Source organism: Lactuca virosa, chromosome 3 (genome assembly GCF_052849685.1).
Source record: "Lactuca virosa cultivar CGN04683 chromosome 3, Lactuca_virosa_CGN04683_v6, whole genome shotgun sequence".
Lineage (NCBI taxonomy): Eukaryota > Viridiplantae > Streptophyta > Magnoliopsida > Asterales > Asteraceae > Lactuca > Lactuca virosa.
This window is the reverse complement of record NC_136428.1, coordinates 62,800,270-62,821,013: the sequence shown is the minus strand read 5'-3', so window position 1 is coordinate 62,821,013 and position 20,744 is coordinate 62,800,270. Positions and strand designations below refer to the sequence as shown.

At 33.1% G+C, this 20,744-nt stretch overlaps 1 protein-coding gene and 1 non-coding gene across 4 annotated transcripts; both read left to right on the top strand.

Annotated features, from left to right (window-relative positions):
* The first annotated feature begins 2,740 nt into the window (after positions 1-2,740).
* LOC145165851 (U-box domain-containing protein 45-like) lies at positions 2,741-6,741 on the top strand. Of its 3 annotated transcripts, none has more exons than XM_079084758.1 (5): positions 2,741-2,851; positions 3,568-3,672; positions 3,747-3,932; positions 4,023-5,200; positions 5,871-6,741. In XM_079084758.1, exons 2-5 carry the CDS (start codon positions 3,622-3,624, stop codon positions 6,664-6,666), a joined length of 2,211 nt encoding a protein of 736 aa, XP_078940884.1. In that variant the 5' UTR covers positions 2,741-2,851; positions 3,568-3,621; the 3' UTR covers positions 6,667-6,741. The 3 variants fall into 3 exon arrangements, with proteins under 3 accessions (XP_078940884.1, XP_078940882.1, XP_078940883.1); XM_079084756.1 differs by having other exon boundaries at positions 2,741-3,258; XM_079084757.1 differs by having other exon boundaries at positions 2,744-2,854.
* A 5,045-nt stretch (positions 6,742-11,786) lies between these two features.
* Positions 11,787-11,859, top strand: TRNAK-CUU (transfer RNA lysine (anticodon CUU)). Its single transcript has one exon. It is a non-coding gene; the product is annotated as a tRNA-Lys (tRNA).
* Positions 11,860-20,744: the final 8,885 nt, after the last annotated feature.

The following is a 20,744-nucleotide window of genomic DNA, read 5'->3' as shown; positions in this document are numbered from 1 at the left end:
ATTACGAACATGTGGGGTCGACAAACATCAAGGCAGACTCTCAACCAATGTGTCTAAAACTAAAAAAATGCCATATAAATCAACTTGTCAATATGAGGTGTCCACCATGATGCCACATGTAAGATATCATACAAAATATTTGTTTTAGGCAGTGTTGCAGAAATCGGCCGATTAATCGCTAATCGAACCTTCACCGATGAGATTTATTGTTAATCGGTAACTATAATCGGGTTTGGTCAATACAGGTCAAAGTCGGAATTAATCGAACCTAATCGGGTTTGGTCAACGCAGGTCAAAGTCGGACCTAATCGGCCCTAATCGGACCTAATCGCCGATTAATCGCTTATTTTGTAGGATTAAAGTTAGATTTGTAAATGTTTGAATAATTTTCTTAATAATTAATGATCCCCGATTAATCCCTAATAGCTAGTCCACCGATTAGCGATTTCTACAACCATGGTTCTAGGTATTATCCCATTGCCTCTCTAGTAAGGGTTGACGTCCTGGATGGATCACTTCGCCCTACTATCTTGGAAAAAGTTGGCCATAGATGACTTTTGTACAAAATGACATATCGTGGAGGCCTTACTCCATCTTATATCTCCTATCCACAACTATAAATACCAACTTTTGTATCATGCATAAGGTAACTAACTACATACCCATACTTTCCATTAATATTCTTTTACTTTCATATTGAAATGTATTCGTGGGACCTCCTCCAAAAATACTATTAATGGCTTAATGTTAACCGTTCTTTTTAATTAAAGTTTGAGTTGCATTCTTTTGGATATAGGATGTCGAGAACTCTACTATTTTTTTATACCAAATGAGAATCTCCTCCCCATCTCCCAACCCCAAGAGTAAGGTGTATCATCACCATTCAAAAAAATAAAAAAATAAAAAAAAACTTTAGTTTAGATGATAAAAATCATCCTCTCTAATAAATGAAAGTTTTTTTTGCTACTTGTCACACTCGCATTCAATTTGTCAAATGTCATTTTGTGGTTATTTTGAATTAATTTTTTTTTCTACATGTCATTTTATGAGTTTTTCTATTTTATTAAATTTAACATAATATTTTAATATAATAATTGCAATAAATGTAGTAATAAATGAATATCAATTTCATTAATGAACTTACCTTTTAATTTCAAAATTCTCAAAATTAAAACTTATTAGTTTCTTTTATTTATTTAAATTATTTGTTTAAATTTAAAAAATAAACATTTCTATTATAATAATTTATTATTTTTCTTATTTTCTTATAAATTCAAAGTTATCAATTATTTTGACATTTATATTTAACTTTTTTTTAAATTAACCCATATAATAAATGGATCTCACAACTAGTTTTTATTATATTAGTAAATTAGTTATAGTTTAATCGTCTAGTCTATTCATATTTCATATGAATAGTTTTAGATATTATAATTAAATGTTTTTATTTATTTACTATTAATTAGAAATTGTATTTTTTTTCTCAAACACACAAATTATGCGAAAACTAATACCTTATTATTCTACATGAGTCTAATACTAACCATATAAATTTGAATTAATAAAAGAAAAAGATAACATAAATTGAAAACTAAAAATAGATATTTTATATAAGTCAAACACCTATCGTATTAGAAATTTTTTTGAGACAATAGGCTACCCACGTAACAAAATAAAACCTTTAACAAAAGTTGCCACACTTTTATAGAATGCATGAACCATTTTTATAAGTAACATATTTCAAAATCAATGCTTTAAACTTATAAAGTCATATATCAATTTGGTTGTTTACGTTATAAATTGATTTTTAACTAGAAAAGATTCCCCGGCGTTGCCGTGGTCGGAAGGTATTGCTTTGTAAAGTAAAGTAGCATGTTGGTTGCTTTTTGTCCGTTAATGTGAGGGTAATTTGGTATTTTCAGGTAGTAGGGACTGAATTTGTCACCATGGGTAAACCATATGGACCATTTATGTAATTTTGGCGGTGGTGGTGGTGGTGGTGATGACAGATGGTGGGTGGGTTTATGGTATTGGGTGGGTATTTTCTAATAAATAAAACATTAATTTAAAACCAAAAAGAGAATGTTAAATATGGTAAACCACAGGGACCAATCGTGTAATCTTGTCTAACAATAATAATAATGATGAGGGACCATTTCTGCCAAAAGTATGTAATAAAAGGCGAGGGTTATGAAAAATTCAAACCAAAGTAAAAGGGTTGTTTGTGAACAAAAACATAAAGATGAAGGGTCAATGTTGTAAGTTGGAGGACCAAAATTGACAAAAAAGGTTGCACTTTACTGTTAAAACTTTTCATAACTTTAATATATATATAATTTCTGCCAAAAGTATGTAATAAAAGGCGAGTGTAATGAAAAATTCAAACCAAAGTGAAAGAGTTGTTTGTGAACAAAAGCATAAAGATGAAGGGTCAATGTTGTAAGTTGGAGGACCAAAATTGACAAAAAAATGTCATTTTACTGTTAAAACTTTTCATAACTTTAATATGTATATAATAATGATAAAATTCTTTTACGATTATAAACGGAAGAAAACTTATAAATATTAAATATTAACTTTTACGTATATATTTGCTCAAATGAAGATTAAAACAAAAACAAAAATAAGATTAGTGATTTGTAAAACCGTATGTAAAATGTTTTTCACACTTTTACTGTTGACAATAGGTCCAAATTTGATTGGTAATTTTGACCTTTCAGTACCCTCATTTATGATTTATGTGGACAGATATGTCAGCCGACAACTTGGAGGTCGGCAGCTGTCGGCCGGTGACGGGGGAGTCGAAACCGGGAAGATCCGCATCACTTCTCTCCTAACGATAGAAATACATGTGGTCTCTCGTTTCAATCATACTTCAAACTTTCATCATTAAACTAATATTTCTTTCTTAAACAATCAGATCGGTTCATAATGTTTTATTCCTATAATTAGTATTATACTGTTCTTCGATCTCCTTTCCAGTTTCCAAATCCATTGCTAGCACCTTTCGACCTAAATTCTTCTTCCCTCCCTACATCCGTACACTTTTTATCTTGCTAAGATTTGGGGATAATTCGAATTCAATTGTGCGGTTTTTTTTCTTCTTAAAATGGTATGAGAGGTACCGAAAGTGGGGCGTTTTGTGTCACATTCGTATACGAGGAACCCTAAATTGATTGATGTTGTTTTCGAGTATAAAGTATTCATTTGGTGAAGCCTCATCATTTGATGATTCTGTTTTTCCTGGTTAGATAACAGGTAAACCGTCCACTTTATCCGGTTATCACGGAGTTATTGGCTTCTTCACATTTCAGTTTTATTATATACTTTAAATGGAAATTGTGGTGTCAATTTTGATTTCTTTTGTAAACTTTTGTTCTGGAGATCTACGAAGATTACGGATGACATTTTAATGTTATTTTGTGTATGTAAATGGTAATATATGTTTCGGTTTTTGCTCTATCTGTTAAATGTTATCGCCTTCATCATTTTTAAACGTTTGATGAGGTGTGCCTGTTCATATTCACTTGATTGATTGTAATTCATGTTAAATTCTAATGATTTCAGGTAATCTGAAGTTCTGTTATCATCCATCTCATCATCTGCTGGTTGATGTAAATCATGGAGCATTCAGAAATTGAAGAGAACTTGTTTGCACTTGGTGAACCAAAGGTACTTCCCTACAATGGTAATGATTACAGGGTCCCCAACACAACACCTGCTAATTCATAGCAATGTTATTGTAGTTACATGGAGGAATGTGCACAACACTCTCCTTTATCTATGTCAAAGTATTGGGCATCTTTCCTGACCTTGAAGCAGCCAGACCTAGAAGCACTTCAGGAATTCAAGCATTATGTTCTTTGCATATAGCATTAGAGAAGACAAAGACTATTCTTCAACATTGTGCAGAATGCAGTAAACTTTACCTGGTAAAATCTCTCCCCTCAAATTTTCGTATACATATATTTTTTTTTTCTTTTGTTACCTCTGTATATATCTTATGGATATGGATTTTGCAGGCTATAACAGGAGACTCTGTTGTTCTAAAATTTGAGAAAGCAAGATCTGCTCTAGAAGATAGTCTTAGACGAGTTGAAGATATTGTCCCACAATCAATAGGTTGTCAGATTTCTGAGATTTTAGGTGAACTTGAAGGAATAGAGTTTTCACTCGATCCATTAGAGAAACAAATAGGCGATGAAATAATTGGATTGTTGCAAGAAGGGAGAAATTTAAACAGCAGCAGTGACATGAACGAGTTAGAAACTTTCCATCAAGCTGCATCAAGGCTTAATATCACTTCTTCAAGAGGAGCTCTTCGAGAAAGAAGGGCTCTGAAGAAACTTATAGAAAAAGCTAGAATTGAAGATGACAAAAGGAAAGAATCCATTATAGCTTATCTGTTGCATCTCATGAGAAAATACTCAAAAGTATTCAGAAGTGATTTCTCAGATGATAATGATTCACAAGGTGGGTCAACTCCTTGTTCACCTACAGTCAATGGATCTTTCACAAATGGTTTTGACAGACAGCTGTCAAAGATGAGTTCTTTTAACTTCAAACCAAACTTTAGAAGATCCGGGCAGATGTCAGTGCCGCCCGAAGAACTAAGGTGCCCGATATCATTACAACTGATGTATGATCCGGTTATTATTGCTTCCGGGCAGACATACGAGAGGGTTTGCATTGAGAAATGGTTTGGAAACGGGCACAACACCTGCCCGAAAACTCGCCAGCATTTGGCTCATCTTTGTTTGACTCCTAATTACTCTGTCAAGGGTCTAGTTGCTAATTGGTGTGAACAGAATGGAGTTTTGGTGCCCGAAGGTCCACCGGATTCCCTGGACGTCAACTACTGGAACATATCTTTTTCAGAAACCGAGTCTGCTTTGGTTGAAAACATTGGATCCTTTAATGAGGGAGAAAGAGATGGAGATGAAGATGAAGCTGAAGCTGAGGTTCTCCCTGAGCGTTTTTTGAGTGTTTTGGACAGGGGGGATGAGAGAAAGAAACTTAAAGTTGTGGACCAGATACGCCATTTGTCGAAAGATGATGAAGAGGCTCGAATCTTTATGGGTGAAAATGGTGTTGTTGAAGCTCTAATACGTTTTTTTGAGTCAAGTGTGCATGAAAGAAAGATTGTTGCACAAGAAAGTGCAGCCATGGCTCTCTTCAACCTCTCTCTTAATAACAACAGGTATGTTTCATGTTTGAATGCTTTGCAATTTTGGTACGAGAATGTTTTTTTTTTTCTTTTAATTTTGGTCCTTATGTGAGTTTTGTTTTACGTTTTTCAAGTAAAATGACTATATTACCCTTTTTGGAGGTGGCGGCGTGGTGCCAATTTGATTTTAGTAATTTTATAAAGAGTAATTTACATTTTTGGTCATTAAATGTAGCCAATTTTTATGATTTTGGTCCCCAAAGAGGTTTTGTTTGCAATCTTGGTCACTATTTGAGATTTTTTGTCATTGTTTCAAGAAAATGAAACCAAAACTGCAAAAATGAGCTAATATCAATTATTCAGGGACCGAAAATAGTCATTTTATTTTGAACAGAGACAATGTTAGAGTAACCTCAAGTAAGTACTAAAATTACAAGAGAAACTTTTTGCTACAAAAATTGCTAACATCAGCTCTACTTAGGGACTAACAATATAATTTACTCTTATAAATACAAAATAACTGATAAAAATTTGTAAAAAAAGGTTAGATAAAGGGTAAAATAGCCATTTTATTTGGAATTGGGACCAAAATCGTTATGAAACGTCAAAGAGAGACCAAAATTTAAAAAATAAAAATAAAAAAATACGTAGGGTCATTTTTGTAATTTACCGTTTTATTTAATAACTATGAAAATTATTTCAGGAACAAAGAAAACATGGTAGCGGCCGGAGTACTTCCATTGCTGGAGGAGATGATCAGAAATTCCAGTTCTCCAGCGGCGGTTGCCGCCCTGTACATGAACCTTTCCTCTTTAGAACAAGCGAAACCCGTGATCGGTTCAAGTGATGCGATTCCATTCTTGATCCACATCCTCGAAAACGGGTCGGAATCGGAATCGAAATCCGACGCCCTTCATGCTGTGTACCATCTTTCAACCTGCAATTCCAACATCCAGCGGTTGGTGTCATTCGGAATCCTGAATGCCCTTCAGCCACTGATGGATGACCAAACATGGAGTGAGACAGTGATAGCCGTGTTGACCAACATGGCTAATAACTTAGCCCTAGCCAGAGAGGAGATGGTATCGGCTCATGGTTTGGTGAGTGGGCTGTCAACGGTTCTTGATGTTGGTGAGCCGATGGTTCAGGAGCAAGCTGCGGGTTGTCTCTTGGTTTTGTGTACGGAAAATGATAAGTGTATTCAGATGGTGCTTCAGGAAGGGGTAATTCCGTCTTTAGTCGCCATTTCGGCTAATGGGACGGTGAGGGGGAGACAAAAGGCCGAGAAACTGTTGATGCTGTTTAGGGAGCACCGCCAGCGGGAGCCACCGGTGAATCATGGCGGTGGTGGTGGTTCGCCGGAGATGGGTGTGGGTGTGGGCCGGGTTGATGAAGAAGCAAAGGGTTTGAGTAAGTCGGTGTCGGTGTCAAGGAGAAAAATGGGGCGATCTTGGAGTTCTTTATGGAGAAACAAGAGTTTCTTAGTGCACCAATGTTGACATCCATCTCTATGTCTATAACTTTGTTGCAACTTGTAAATTCTTCTAATCTATTTTACTTTTATTTATTTGTTATATGCATGAATATAATAATTTAAACTTCTTTTACTAAGGACAGTCGTGACATTTTTCCAAAATAAATAAATAAATCCTACTAGAGAATAGAGATGGAACATGAATATTTTACACTTGACGAGTTGGATTGATACCAACTAATTTGTAATTGAAACATTATAGATTTTAGTTATTTTGGTTTACGTATATAATCGGTTTTGTCCACTTTTATATCAAAGCTAATTTAGCTTTCCTTTTAGTTTATACGTAAAGTAAATAAACATGTCGTATCATTTTATCAAGTCTTGCTAATAATAAATTGTATATTCTTTTCTCTTGAGCTTTCATCCATTTCACTACTAGGATGCAGCGTGACCCTAGCTAAACTTATATTTAAATTTTAGAAAAATAAAAAACCCAAGGTATTGTCTCATACTCTCATTATTATTTAAAAAGAAACATTATATTATTTATGTGTCCATTAAAATCATTATAATATATGTTTTTGTTTAAATTAACATTTCACCACAAGATAACCATAGAAAACCACTTAAAACATTTCTAATCACACTTTATTTTTAGAATGTAAAAACAAAATTTAGAGGAAGTAATCCCCAATCGCACTTTTTTTTCATACTCTATTTCTCTTTCATCATTTTTTTATTTATATTTTTATAAATATTCCTTCTAATTATAAGGTTTTACAAATTTTTCTAACAATTTTTTGGTTACAATATCATTAAAACTTATACTTTGAATAAATATAGCCAAATAAAAAGTTTGTTCCGATAAAAATATTAATAAAACAAAAATTTTATTAAATAAATCATTTCATTCATAATATATTAAAGAAATTATACATACATTTGAAGAAATATAAAATATACATTAAAAAAAACATACATATTCAAACATTAGAACTTCCATAAAGCGATGTGATCATTTTTGTCTTTTATGCATTTATACCGACCAATAAATTGTTGAAATAGAGTATCTTCATCTATCGTTGTTTCAACATCTAGATCTAGTTTACCGGACCATTAGATTAGTAATAATGTAATATTATGATATTAGTATTGTGTTTGTGTTTGTGTTTGCCAGTTTGAATTTTTATATGCAAAAAAATCTTTACATTTTTAATTAACTTTAATATTAACTCAAATACCATGTTTTTTATAAAAAATACCGATTGTTTTGTAACATGACATTTATCTTTTTTGTTTTTAGATAAACATGGAAACAAAAATAAGTGATATTGTCTCTTGTTTAAGGTAAAACGTAATAAATAAATCATTTACTTAATGACCATTTACTCAAGCAAAAATCTTACATGTCAACCTAAAAACGAACAAAATGAATGTCATGTCACAAATAAACTAATGATTTAAAAAAAAAACGGACATTTTGGTAAATCTGAAAGATAACTGAAAATGTAAGAGTTTTTCTACATATAAACAAATATAAAGGCTTTCCTAAATGCCGGTGGATAAATGATTGTGTTTTTTTATATTTTGCTCTCATAAAATTAAAACAAGTTAAATAAATTAACTATATATAAACCCAAAGTGGAGGGATCAAATTTGACAATAATAAAGTCACCCTCTATAAATATAAATAGATAGAATGAATAGTAACAACTCTAAATGTAGTTTTATTATTCATTGCTAGGGTAAAATAGAGTTGGGTTGTATATTTTATTATATTTTACATTCTAGTTTAAGTTGGGTTGTATATTTTATTATATTTTACATTCTAAAACTAGAGGGTTAGTGTGAAAAGTAGAGGGTTAACAGAGTGGAGTGGGAGATGCTCTATATTAATAATTTCCAATAGTATTATTGTTTTTAAGAGATCTGTTAGAAACTATATATAATAACATTTATTTTAAGAAGTTATGATTGTTATTCATTAACTAGTTTATAACACGTATGAACGACGGTTATAAAATTAATTAAACTTTCATAGTAAAAACTTAAAATTATTAATCAATTATTTTAAATAAACTATTAATTAAGAGATATCTTTTTAGTTATATAAAATTATAATCATTGATTTAAATAAATACGTGAAATTATATCACTTTATAATCTGTATTAATTTTATTTTAATTTTTATTATAATATTATTAATTTAATGTAATTAAAATGACAAATTTGAAATTTGAAATTAAAAATAAAGAAACAATAGGTTGATAAGTGGTATAATATTAATTAGAAGTCCTAATAAGATGATACATGATAAAAGAGTAAAAATTTATTTTTTTATTAAAATAAGGAGATGCCATATAAACTTTTAACTCCATGGAGGATATCTTGTTGGTTTTCTTGGGTTATACGGCTAAGAAAAATTAGTTAACGAATTAACAAAAATCAATTTAATGGACAAAAAAGTAATATAATAACTTTTTTTAGTATAGAAGATAATACAATGGATTTTTCAAGACTTTTCCTTTTAAATTAACACAAAATAATATGATTATTAATGATTTTATATGTTCATAACTACAGTCCAAAAAAATAGATTTATCAAATATACACAAATACCACATTTACTTTAGCATAAATGTCACATTAGCATTTTTATAAATCCTACCTGGGCAATATCTTACTTATTTTATTCACAAAATTTCTTTTGAAATTCGTACTTATAAATCATCATGAAATCATTATCTTTTCACATCATCCATAATCAGGGTGTTCGGGTCATCTGCACCTTCATTAAAAAAAAAAATAAAAAAAAATAAGTAAAAATAAATCTGTACCCTCATTTATTTCTTGCATACGGCATACACCTTGTGGGCTGTGGCTCAGCATTATTTTCAGCTTTCAACCCTTAAGAAGTTGGTATCCACGATCACAGTCCCTTAGATTTTTGATGATTTACTATTTTACCTCAAACGTTATATGATATCGACATTAAATAGGCATTAACAGATGCTTATGGTTATGGCTAATAAATTCTCCCATATTTGTGCGAACTATCTACCTATTTGCAGCTGACAGATTCATACAACTTTACAAAAGTCTCTCTGCTAATTCAGATCCGTATTATATTATTACAAAAAATTTATTTTTACACTTCAAAAATGTGATTTAGGGTAACACTTATATACTATAAAGTACAAACCCTTCTAGATCCAAAGTATGGGGGGTGTAATGCAATTAACCAATACCAAAGGGAGCATTATTGGCATGGGAATTTTTCAAATTCCCTCCATGTAATCTTGGGATATATACTCTGATAGCCATTGGAGTCTTTCAAGTTCTGTTCCTCTCTTAACATACAGCCAATGGAATTCAAAGAAATTAATGCACTTTGGTATGACCATAAAAAGCCTTTCTGCTCTTACACTGAGAGATATACACAGACACATACACACACATACATACATACATATAGAGAGAGAGAGAGAGAGAGAGATGTTGATGTATCAGGAAGAGTTAATGGAATCCTTAACATTCAGGTACCCTTAGTAAATGTAGTTGAATTGTCTGTGATGTATACAACCACACCACCTTCTGTCCTTCCACTCCATACCCCCTTCAAATCTCTCTCTCTCTCTCTCTCTCTCTAGCTATCTCTTTCAATGAGGAGGAAGATGATGATGTTGGTGTTACTCATAGTTGTACTATTGGGTACAATTTCATATGCACGAGCTACCAGAAAGAAGCTGATAGTAAGATCATCATCACTTGTCATCAACAGCAGCAGCAGTACCCCAGTAATTGGAAACCTGATGAAGTTCTTCAAGTTCAATAATGAAGAGAGAGTTGTACCTACAGGCCCTAATCCCTTACATAATAGGTAGTAAATTGTTTTTCTATGTATAATTTTTATATCTTTATATATGAAACCAATGTAGCTTTCATTTGTCATGACTGAAATATATTATATCATGTGTTAAGTCGTGTTAATTAAGTTGTTAAATTTTCTTATCTATGGATGCTTGTTTCATTGTATACAACTAAAGCATTTGCTAAAGTTTATGTCAAAGCTAGCTACCGCTTCTCAACAATTGTATTTACATTGTCGTTGCTAAATAATTAATTATCAAAAACTACCATTGATTAATTTTTGTATATCTTGATAACTATATTGCAATGGTAATGAAGTTAAAGAAAGGTGTATTATATATGTAAAATGATGAAATTTATTTATTTACATATTCTTAATAGCTATAGTTTATAGATTTTTGATAATTAATCAAGACTTACAGATATGACAATGTTTATTTATCTATTTACATGACAAATGTTATATTTGTATAAGGAGGTGGGAGTGGGACCATGTTTATCCTTATACGGCTATGCCGTACTATTTTCTTGTCCGGTCAAACTTAAAAGTAACTGTAACTATGCATCCATCTTGACTATACATCATTTTTAAAATAATTATTCTGCTTTAATAATCACAAGAAAAAAAAAAGAGATCACTTTTTAAAGTACTCACTCCAGAGATATAGGATATAACTCTGAAAACCTCATATCAATATGCATACCTACATTTTGTCACTATATCAAATTTGTCCATTTTATATATATATATATATATATATATATATATATATATATATATATATATATATATATATATATATATATATATATATATATATATATATATATATATATATATATATATATATATCCAACTCTTGTAAATTTGAATTCTTATTTTTTCCATACTTATAAAACATAGATTTATGTACATGTAATGGAAAATCATATGTTAATGTAATGTAATTTATCACATACTGTATAAAAATAGTTGTCGCATGCCTTTTTATAAGAACTTTATAATTGAAGGTAATTTTGAGATTAGAAAGAAAAGGATGAATTTATTTGGGTTTTCTTCCCAAGGTAAAAGAGTAAAAGGTAATATTTACCTTTAAGGGTAACTGGACCATTAGCATTTATTTAGTGGTCAGAGTTGACTTTAATAGTTAGCGGTTAACTGTTCATCATGTTATTTTAGTGGTTACTTTTTAAAAAGAACTTGATTGGTGGGTACCTTTAGGTCAGTACTTCTATTAAAGTTATAATTTTAATTGGGTTTGTAGCCAAGTAGCCCGTCTAGCTCAGTTGGTAGAGCGCAAGGCTCTTAACCTTGTGGTCGTGGGTTCGAGCCCCACGGTGGGCGTTTTTTTGTGCCTTTTCAGGCATTACAGCTTGCTCATTAACAAAACTATCAACAAACTATGTGTCAATGTATCCGTGCTCTTCTATATAACAATTAATTAGTATAAACGAAATCTAGTTTTAGAGTTTTCTAAACATCTACTTCTTGATCAACATTTTTACTACTTAGAAGGTGTTTGATAAAACTTATTTAAAAAGACTTATGACTTTTTGATTTATAACTTATTTGGTGAAATAATGAGTTTTTAATAAGTAGGGGGTAAATTACTTATCACTTTTTGACTTATTAGAGGTTACCAACAGCTATAAGTTGTTTTTTACCCAAACATTTTTTTTTTACTTATACCGGTATCAAACCGGTAATAAGTCAAAAAGCTTTTTTTTTTAAACTTTGCCAAACACCCCCTTAATTTCTTGTTTTTAGTAAAATGTGTTACTATAAAGGTAAATTTGTGTAATTTATTGATGTAACTTCCCACTCATGTTCAAATGTATTGTCACTACTACTAATTTTGGTTATTGTATTAGAAAGCCAATTAGATTGTAATTTATTGATCCTTATTGAAATATTTTACATCGAAACATATGGGATAAATACCATCTTTCAAGAAAATGTTGGTAAATATCTGAGTCCAATATGGCAAGTTATGCGTGTTTGGTCCATATCACAATTACTTGGAGTGTTGTCCAAGTTGTATAGTCCTTGAGTCATAAGGAAACGTATATTAGGAAAGTGTAGATGTTCCTATAACAAAATCCTAGTTATATTCTATTGTGCTTTGTTTAGTATATAATGAGACAGGATCATGTACTCATATGATCGATTGAAGTTTTTGAGTGATATTTCTTCAATAAAACAAACCTGCGAGTTTATGCATTAATAGCTTTCTATTTACCTTTAATTGGTATCAGAGCAAAGAAGAAAGCAAAGAAGGGAAGAATGCAAGTTCGTGTAAACAGAAAAATAAGTTCCTGAAATCGATTCCTATTCCAGAATCTGTTTGGAGAAATCAAGCAGTAAAACTACTCAGTAAATTCTCGTGAGGAGAAGCTCTGCAGGAATAGAACTTAGCGACTGCAAATAATCTCTTAGAAGATCGTTACCTATTCTGAGATCGTGATAGCAGCAAGAGAAATCGGCGATTAAAACTCTCCTGTTCAGAATCGTCGACAGTTTAAACTTGGCTCGTGAATAATCTTGAGGTCGTAAGCTGTTTTGGAAGATCGACAAACACACGAAGTGAACCTGCTGCGAGGAAGAGATCGTGTCTTGCCCTAAAAAAACGTGTTTTTCTTCTTTTTGGGCCCTTGTTCAAATTAGGATCCCTTTATTCACTAATTGGCCCAAATATTATTAAATCAGTTTTCTGATTTGTGTGGAGGGTTACAATATTTTCTATAAATCGACACCTAAGGAGGAATCAGAAATCGAATCATGATGTCGGGAGGAGAATCATCCCAACCACTGGCTAAGGAACACACGTCGTTCACGTTCCAATGTCCGACTTTGACATCGACGAACTACACAATTTGGAGGATGCGCATGGAGGTGCTACTCGGATTCATGGCGTTTGGGGTGTGATCGATCCCGGACTAGATGACGTGAAGAAAAACAACATTGTGAAAGGATTGTTGTTTCAATCGATTCCGGAGGATTTAATCCTTCAAATCGGTAATTTGAAAACCGGAAGAGAGATGTGGAAAGCGATTAAAACTCGTAACCTAGGAGTTGATCGTGTGAAGGAAGCCCGACTCCAAACTCTAATCACGGAATTCGAAAATTTAAAGATGAGTGATACTAGTACAATAGACGAGTTCGCTGCAAAATTATCCGGAATTGCTTCGAAATCCGCTTCACTAGGAGAGGTCATGACCGAACAAAAACTTGCGAAGAAGTTTCTTACGAGCCTCCCTAGGCGATTTGTCCACATTGTTGCAGCCCTTGAACAAGTTTTGGACCTTAAAACGATTGGCTTTGAAGACGTGGTTGGTCGCTTAAAAGCTTATGAAGAAAGAATCAAGGATGAAGACAAAGTAATCGATTCTCAAAATAAATTACTTTATTCCAAAACTGAATTGTCCAACAGAAACACCGATTCATCAAGAGGTAGAGGTCGGGGTTCAAATAATCGTGGAAGAGGACGTGGTGGTGGACGTGGTCGGGGTAACACCCAAAATCATGGTCACTCGGAATCCTCTAAAAATCGTGACGATCAAAAGCAAAAAGAAAAACTACGCGAGCAAAGAGATCTCTAAAATATTCAATGTTACCGGTGTGACAAGTATGACCACTTTGCTTCAAGATGCCCCGACCAAATAAAAAATCATGAGGCTAACCTTAATCAGACACACGAAGGAGATACATATCATGAAGAAGGGACGTTCTTTATGATGAATACAATTCAGGAAACGGTGTTCTTAAATGAAGACAAATACATCCCTCCAAAAGTTGAAGCAAATGCCGATGAAGACGGAATTTGGTACTTAGATAATGGTGCGAGCAACCACATGACCGGAAACTACTCTTATTTTTCTGAATTAAATAAAAACATAACGGGTAAAGTGAGATTTGGAGATGGATCGTGTGTTAGCATTAAAGGGAAATGGTCAATTTTGTTCGAAGGGAAATTAGCAGTGAGCAAAAATTAATGAAAGATATTTATTATATCCCATCACTTCGTAGCAATGTTATTAGCCTCGGGCAGTCTACAATAGCCGGTTGTGATATTCGGATGCGAGGTGATTTCCTAACCATGCGAGATGGAGACGGAAGATTACTTATGAAAGTCCCGAGAAGTGCAAACCGACTCTACAAAATAAAGTTAAAAGTTGGAAAACCACATTGCTTACAAGCCAAGTTTAATGAGCAAGCTTGGTCATGGCACGCGTGACTTGGCCACATTAATTTTGGCGCGATAAACTTGATGCACAAGCTAGCTAAAGTGGTACCGACAATCCAACATCAAGACCAACTTTGTGAATCTTGCATGGTTGGAAAACAAACAAAGCAGTCGTTTGCAAAGAAAGCTAATTATAGAGCTACAAATATTCTCGAGATGGTGCATGGAGATATTTGTGGACCGGTTGATCCCCCCACCCAAGCGGATAATATTTATATTTTAGTTCTTATTGATGATTATTCTAGATATATGTGGTCTTTTCTTTTGAAGCACAAAAGCGATTCATCCGAAATTATTAAACGATTCAAGCTATCAATTGAAAAACGAACCGGTAAAGAGATCAAGACTTTACATACAGATAGAGGTGGAGAATTCACATCGACTGAGTTGAACCGTTTTTGTGATGAAGAAGGGATTTCACGTATGTTGACGGCTCCTTATGCACCTCAACAAAACGGTATAGTCGAACGGAGAAATCGGACTCTACTCGAGATGACACGATGCCTAATGAAAGCAAAAGATATTCCAAACCACTTTTGGGGCGAGCGGTACGACATGCAACGTTCAACATAAATCGTACACCTACTCGAGCATTGATAGGTGCTACACCATTCAAGAAATTTTATGGTGAAAAACCAAATCTTGAAGATTTGAAAGTATTTGGTTGTGTTGCATATGAAAGAGTAGTCTCAAAACATTTGAAGAAGCTTGATGATAGGTCACGACCGTTGGTATATTTTGGAAAGGAACCTAATTCAGGAGGATCTCGGTTATATAATCCGCGGAAAAATAAAATTATTATTAGTGCCCATGTAATTTATGATGAAAATAGGACATGGCAATGAAATAATGAAACCAAAAATCAAGATGGAAATGGACCGGGTACATTTACGGTCATGTGGAGTAATGGTCAAGCAACTCAAGATAATGGTGGTTCGATCCCAACTGCAACAGAAACCGAGCAATTCACTGATTCGGCCCAAACCGACCAAACCAATGACACTTATAACGATGATAGCAACCCATCACAACCTATTGATGATCAAAATAACGATGAAAGTTTTGTCCTACGTCGGTGGTCCACTCGAACTTCAGTGTTGCCAAGAAGATTAAATGACTACGAGTTAGATGTGGATCATTTAATGTTGACATTCGATGAAGAACCAAAGAATTTTAAAGAAGCCAAAGTGAACAAGAATTGGCTCGATGCAATGAAGGCTGAAATTGACTCCATCGAGAAGAATAATACTTGGAAATTAGTTCCTCCGCCTAAAGATGTTAAACCTATCGGGTTAAGATGGTTGTATAAAATTAAAAGAAATATGAATGGAGCGATTACAAGGTACAAAACGCGTCTAGTCGCTAAAGGCTATGTACAAGAGCAAGGCATTGATTTTGATGAAGTATTTGCGTCGGTAGCTCGACTCGAGACAATAAGACTATTGATTGCTCTTGCGGCCGGGAACGGATGGAACATTCATCACTTAGACGTAAAAACGGCATTTTATATGGAGATTTAAAAGAAGAAGTGTATGTGTGCCAACCAGAAGGTTTCGTGAAGCAAGGTAAAGAAACAAAAGTCTACAAATTGGAAAAATCTTTATACGGTCTCCGACAATCTCCACGTGCATGGAATTTGAAGCTTAATTACACGTTGAAAAATATGGGTTTTAAACGGTGCATGCAAGAAAATGCGGTTTATAGAAAGGTTGCAAATGGAGAATACATAATAGTTGCAGTTTATGTAGATGATTTGTTCGTGTCTGGAACAAGTTTAGAGTTCATAAACCAATTCAAGAGACTAATGGCATTACAGTTTGAAATGTCGGACCTTGGTGAACTAACTTGCTACTTGGGTATTGAAGTATTGCAAGAAAATTGGTGTGTAAAGGTGAAGCAAGAGAGTTATGCTATGAAGAGTCTAAAAGAGGCAGGCATGCAAGAGTATAATGCAACTTAATGTCTGATGGAGCCGGGACTAAATTTGTCTAAAGTTGAAGATGAACCAGAAGTTGAAGCTACCCATTATCGAAAATTAGTGGGTTGTTTACGATATCTCTTACACACTTGTCCAGATTTAGCATATTCGGTTGGAGTAGTTAGCCGTTATATGCAAAGTCCGAGAAAATCTCACGCAAACGCTATTAAGCAAATTCTTCGTTACTTGCGTGGTACTCCATCTTTTGGGATAATATATAAACGAAGTAAAAATATGAGCTTGATAGGTTACAGTGATAGCAGTCATAATGTTGATGTTGATGATGGTAGAAGTACAACAGGGCATGTTTTCTACCTTGGTGACTCACCTATCACTTGGTGCTCCTAGAAGCAAGATACATTAGCGTTGTCCTCGTGTGAAGCTGAGTTCATGGCAGCTACTGCAGCTGCGTGTCAGGCAGTTTGGTTAAGGGAGTTGTTAGCTGAGTTGACAGGAATGAAGAAACAGAAGGTGCTGATTCGCATAGACAACAAATCAACAATTGCATTGTCAAAGAATCCTGTCTTTCATGGAAGAAGCAAACACATTCACACTCGATTCCACTTCATTCGAGAGCGTGTGGAAAACGAGCAAGTGATTGTTGAACATGTTTCGGGAGATAAGCAACGAGCAGATCCTCTTACGAAGGCCTTAGCTCGAATAAGGTTCGCAGAGATGAGAGCGTTGCTTGGCGTGCAAGAATTACCCTCGACTCAGAAATTCAGGGGGTGATTGTTGGTGAATATCTGAGTCCAATATGGCAAGTTATGCGTGTTTGGTCCATATCACAATTACTTGGAGTGTTGTCCAAGTTGTATAGTCCTTGAGTCATAAGGAAACGTATATTAGGAAAGTGTAGATGTTCCTATAAGAGAATCCTAGTTATATTCTATTTTGCTTTGTTTAGTATATAATGAGATAGGATCTTGTACTCATATGATCAATTGAAGTTTTTGAGTGATATTTCTTCAATAAAACAAACCTGCGAGTTTATGCAGTAATAGCTTTCTGTTTACCTTTAGAAAAGGAAAATCTCTAGAAAAATCTTAATATTTTACCTTAATTTATAATAAAGTCACAAATTAAAATTTGTTTACAAAAAAACATGAATTACCGGTAAAAATGACGATTTGACCCATTTTTTCCGGTTTACCGGTTTAATTACTTACCTAGTTCCATTAAAGCTTTATTATTTTATCATAATTTATGAATAAGTCACAAACTAAAATTTAGTGATGATTTAACCATTTTCTACATGTAACATACATTTTACCGGTTTCATTGCTGACTTGGACGTCTAGTCATATTCAAACTTATTGTCACTGGTACTAAATTTGATTATTGCCTATATTAGAAAGCCAACTAATTGTTGTGGAAATAGATCAAATGTGAATTGTAATTTATTGATTCTCATTGAAAGATTTTACACCGAAACAAATGGATAAATATTATTTGTCAAGAAAACGACTCTAACAAGTTCAAAGTTGTCTAAATGCATTAAAATGCGGCCAATTTCCATAAACAAATGTTGTACTTTTAACTATTTCTTCTGTTTAAATATCGATTTTTTTTTGTTTAAACCTCTGAGAGTTTTTTTTTTTTTTTTTTTTTTTTAAAACACTTTGAATTCTATAAAGTTCACTATAGTTTAAGAATTTTTTCGGTTAAACCACTCAAGGAGATTTTTTTTGGTTAATGATTTAACTTAGGGATGAGCATTAGAACCGTCGGAACCGAACCGGAATTGGTAATAAGGTCCGGTTACCGGTTCTTCATTTTTATGAAAACCGGTCCCAGTTCTAAAAACCGGAACCGGTTTGATATTTTTCACGTTTTTTAAAATGTGCATAACTCACTCATATGAAGTCGGAATTACTTGATTTTTTTTCCAACATGTTATTTGGAGCTTGTAGTTCTATTTTGACTATACAAACATATATTTTGGTTAGATATTGAATCAGAAACATGCCCCGAAAGAAAGAATATTTATACTGCGTTTTTTATATTTCAGCACTTTTTTTGTTTTTCTAAACCTGTCCCGCTTTTTTAAATGTGCATAACTCATTCATATGACGTCAGAATTACTTAATTTTTTTTCCAGCATGTAATTTGGTGTTTGTACTTCATTTTAGACTGTACAAACACATATTTTGGTTAGATATTGAATCAGTTATAGACCTCGGAAGACAGCATATCAATGCTGCGTATTTTCTGTTTCAGCATTTTGTTTTTATTTTTTGGAATCTGTCCCGCTTTTAAAATGCACATAACTCACTCATATGAAGTCAGAATTACTTGATTCTTTTTTCATCATGTAATTTAGTGTTTGTACTTCAATTTAGAATGTAAAAAGTCATAATTTGGTTAAATATTGAATCATTTATAGGTTCCGAAAGATAACATATCATCTATAACATTTTAACCGGTTCTAGTTTGAAAAATAACCGAAAAACTGGGACCGGAACCGGAACCTGTGCTAGAACCAGCGGTCCGGTTCCCGGTTCTTATAATATAGGGAAACCGGTTCCGGTTCCGAACTGGTCCGGTTCTAAAACTCATCCCTAGATTTAACCATTAAAAGTTTAAAACTTTAATTTTTTTTTATTATAAAACCAATCTTTAACTAAAATAATCCTCCAATTGCTTTTTGCAATTCCATACCGGAAAAAATTCACAATGGTTTTTTTGAAAAACAAAAACAAAATCAAAGTGGTTAAACTAGAAAAGAAATTTCTTTAAGTGATTTTTATGAAATTTGGCCTTAAAATGAACATAAAAGCATGTAAACAACTATATGTATGAGAGACAAAGATGTGAAAAGACAAAGGGTATATCATCTTATGTAAAGACACCTAGTTATTTTGTTAGTGGGCATGGAGTTGATTTGGAAGATGATTTCACAACGTGGGCAAGGGGTTAATAAAACAGAGGTGTAGGTTTATTTATCAAATGTAATGGAAAAAATGGTGGAGGATTTTCAGATTTTAAGTTAGTGGAAACTTGGTGTTGACAAGAGGATAATTGATGCAACTAGAAAGTCCCTTACAGACATGACCGCGAAAGCTTTGATTTGCACCGAGGATCGGATACGTTACGTTCCACCCCGATTGACAACTACATATGTGGAAGAAATGGGAGGGAAATTGGCGGGAATAGAACTTTGTAAGTATTTTTACATAATTATAAATTTATAACTCAATACTAATCTTTTTTGGTTTGTTGATGAACCAGAAAGTGTCGAAGAGATTCACATGGATGAGGATTGAAGATTGATGTTTTGACTTTTAATGGTGTTTTCATATTTTGGACTTTTGGTTGTAATGGACTATTTCTATTTTACTTTGATGGTTTCAACTTTTTGGAGAATTTCGTATATGCCCTTATTAAACGTCTAAATATCCTATTTGCCCGAGCTAAACTCTAAATATCATGTTTTCCCTTCTTAACCTTTTAAAATATCGGATTTGCCCAAATCTATGTTTTTAATAGTTTTAATATCTAATAATAATTTTTTATATTTTGCCAAAATCATCAAAATTGAAAATAAAATCAAAACGGACGATTTTGCCCTTAACTGAAATCTTCACAGTTTTAACTGTTTTATGTTCTTCTCTTCTTCCCTAGGATGGTCACTGTTCAGACTCGTTGTCTTCCCTTTTGCCTGTTGCCACATTCCTTATTTTGGTCGTTAATAAGCACCAACTAATATGTCATTCCTTATTTGCCCTTCTTTTTGGCAACATAATCAACCATGAGAAATGTATTACTCAGGAGAAGGGAAACTGATTACTGATATGAGCGTGATTAATTGGAACTATTGAGGGGCTTCAAAGTTTTTGAGAATGTAGATTATAACTTCTCTTTCCATATATGCCATTCATTTAAGTCATGACTCAAAATAACAGGTTTAAAGTTTGCTTCTGAACTTGTAATTTTTCAATCATACTACAAGTTGTTCCTAAGTTAAAAATGACTTTTGAAATGTAAGATATTTGGTACAAGTACATT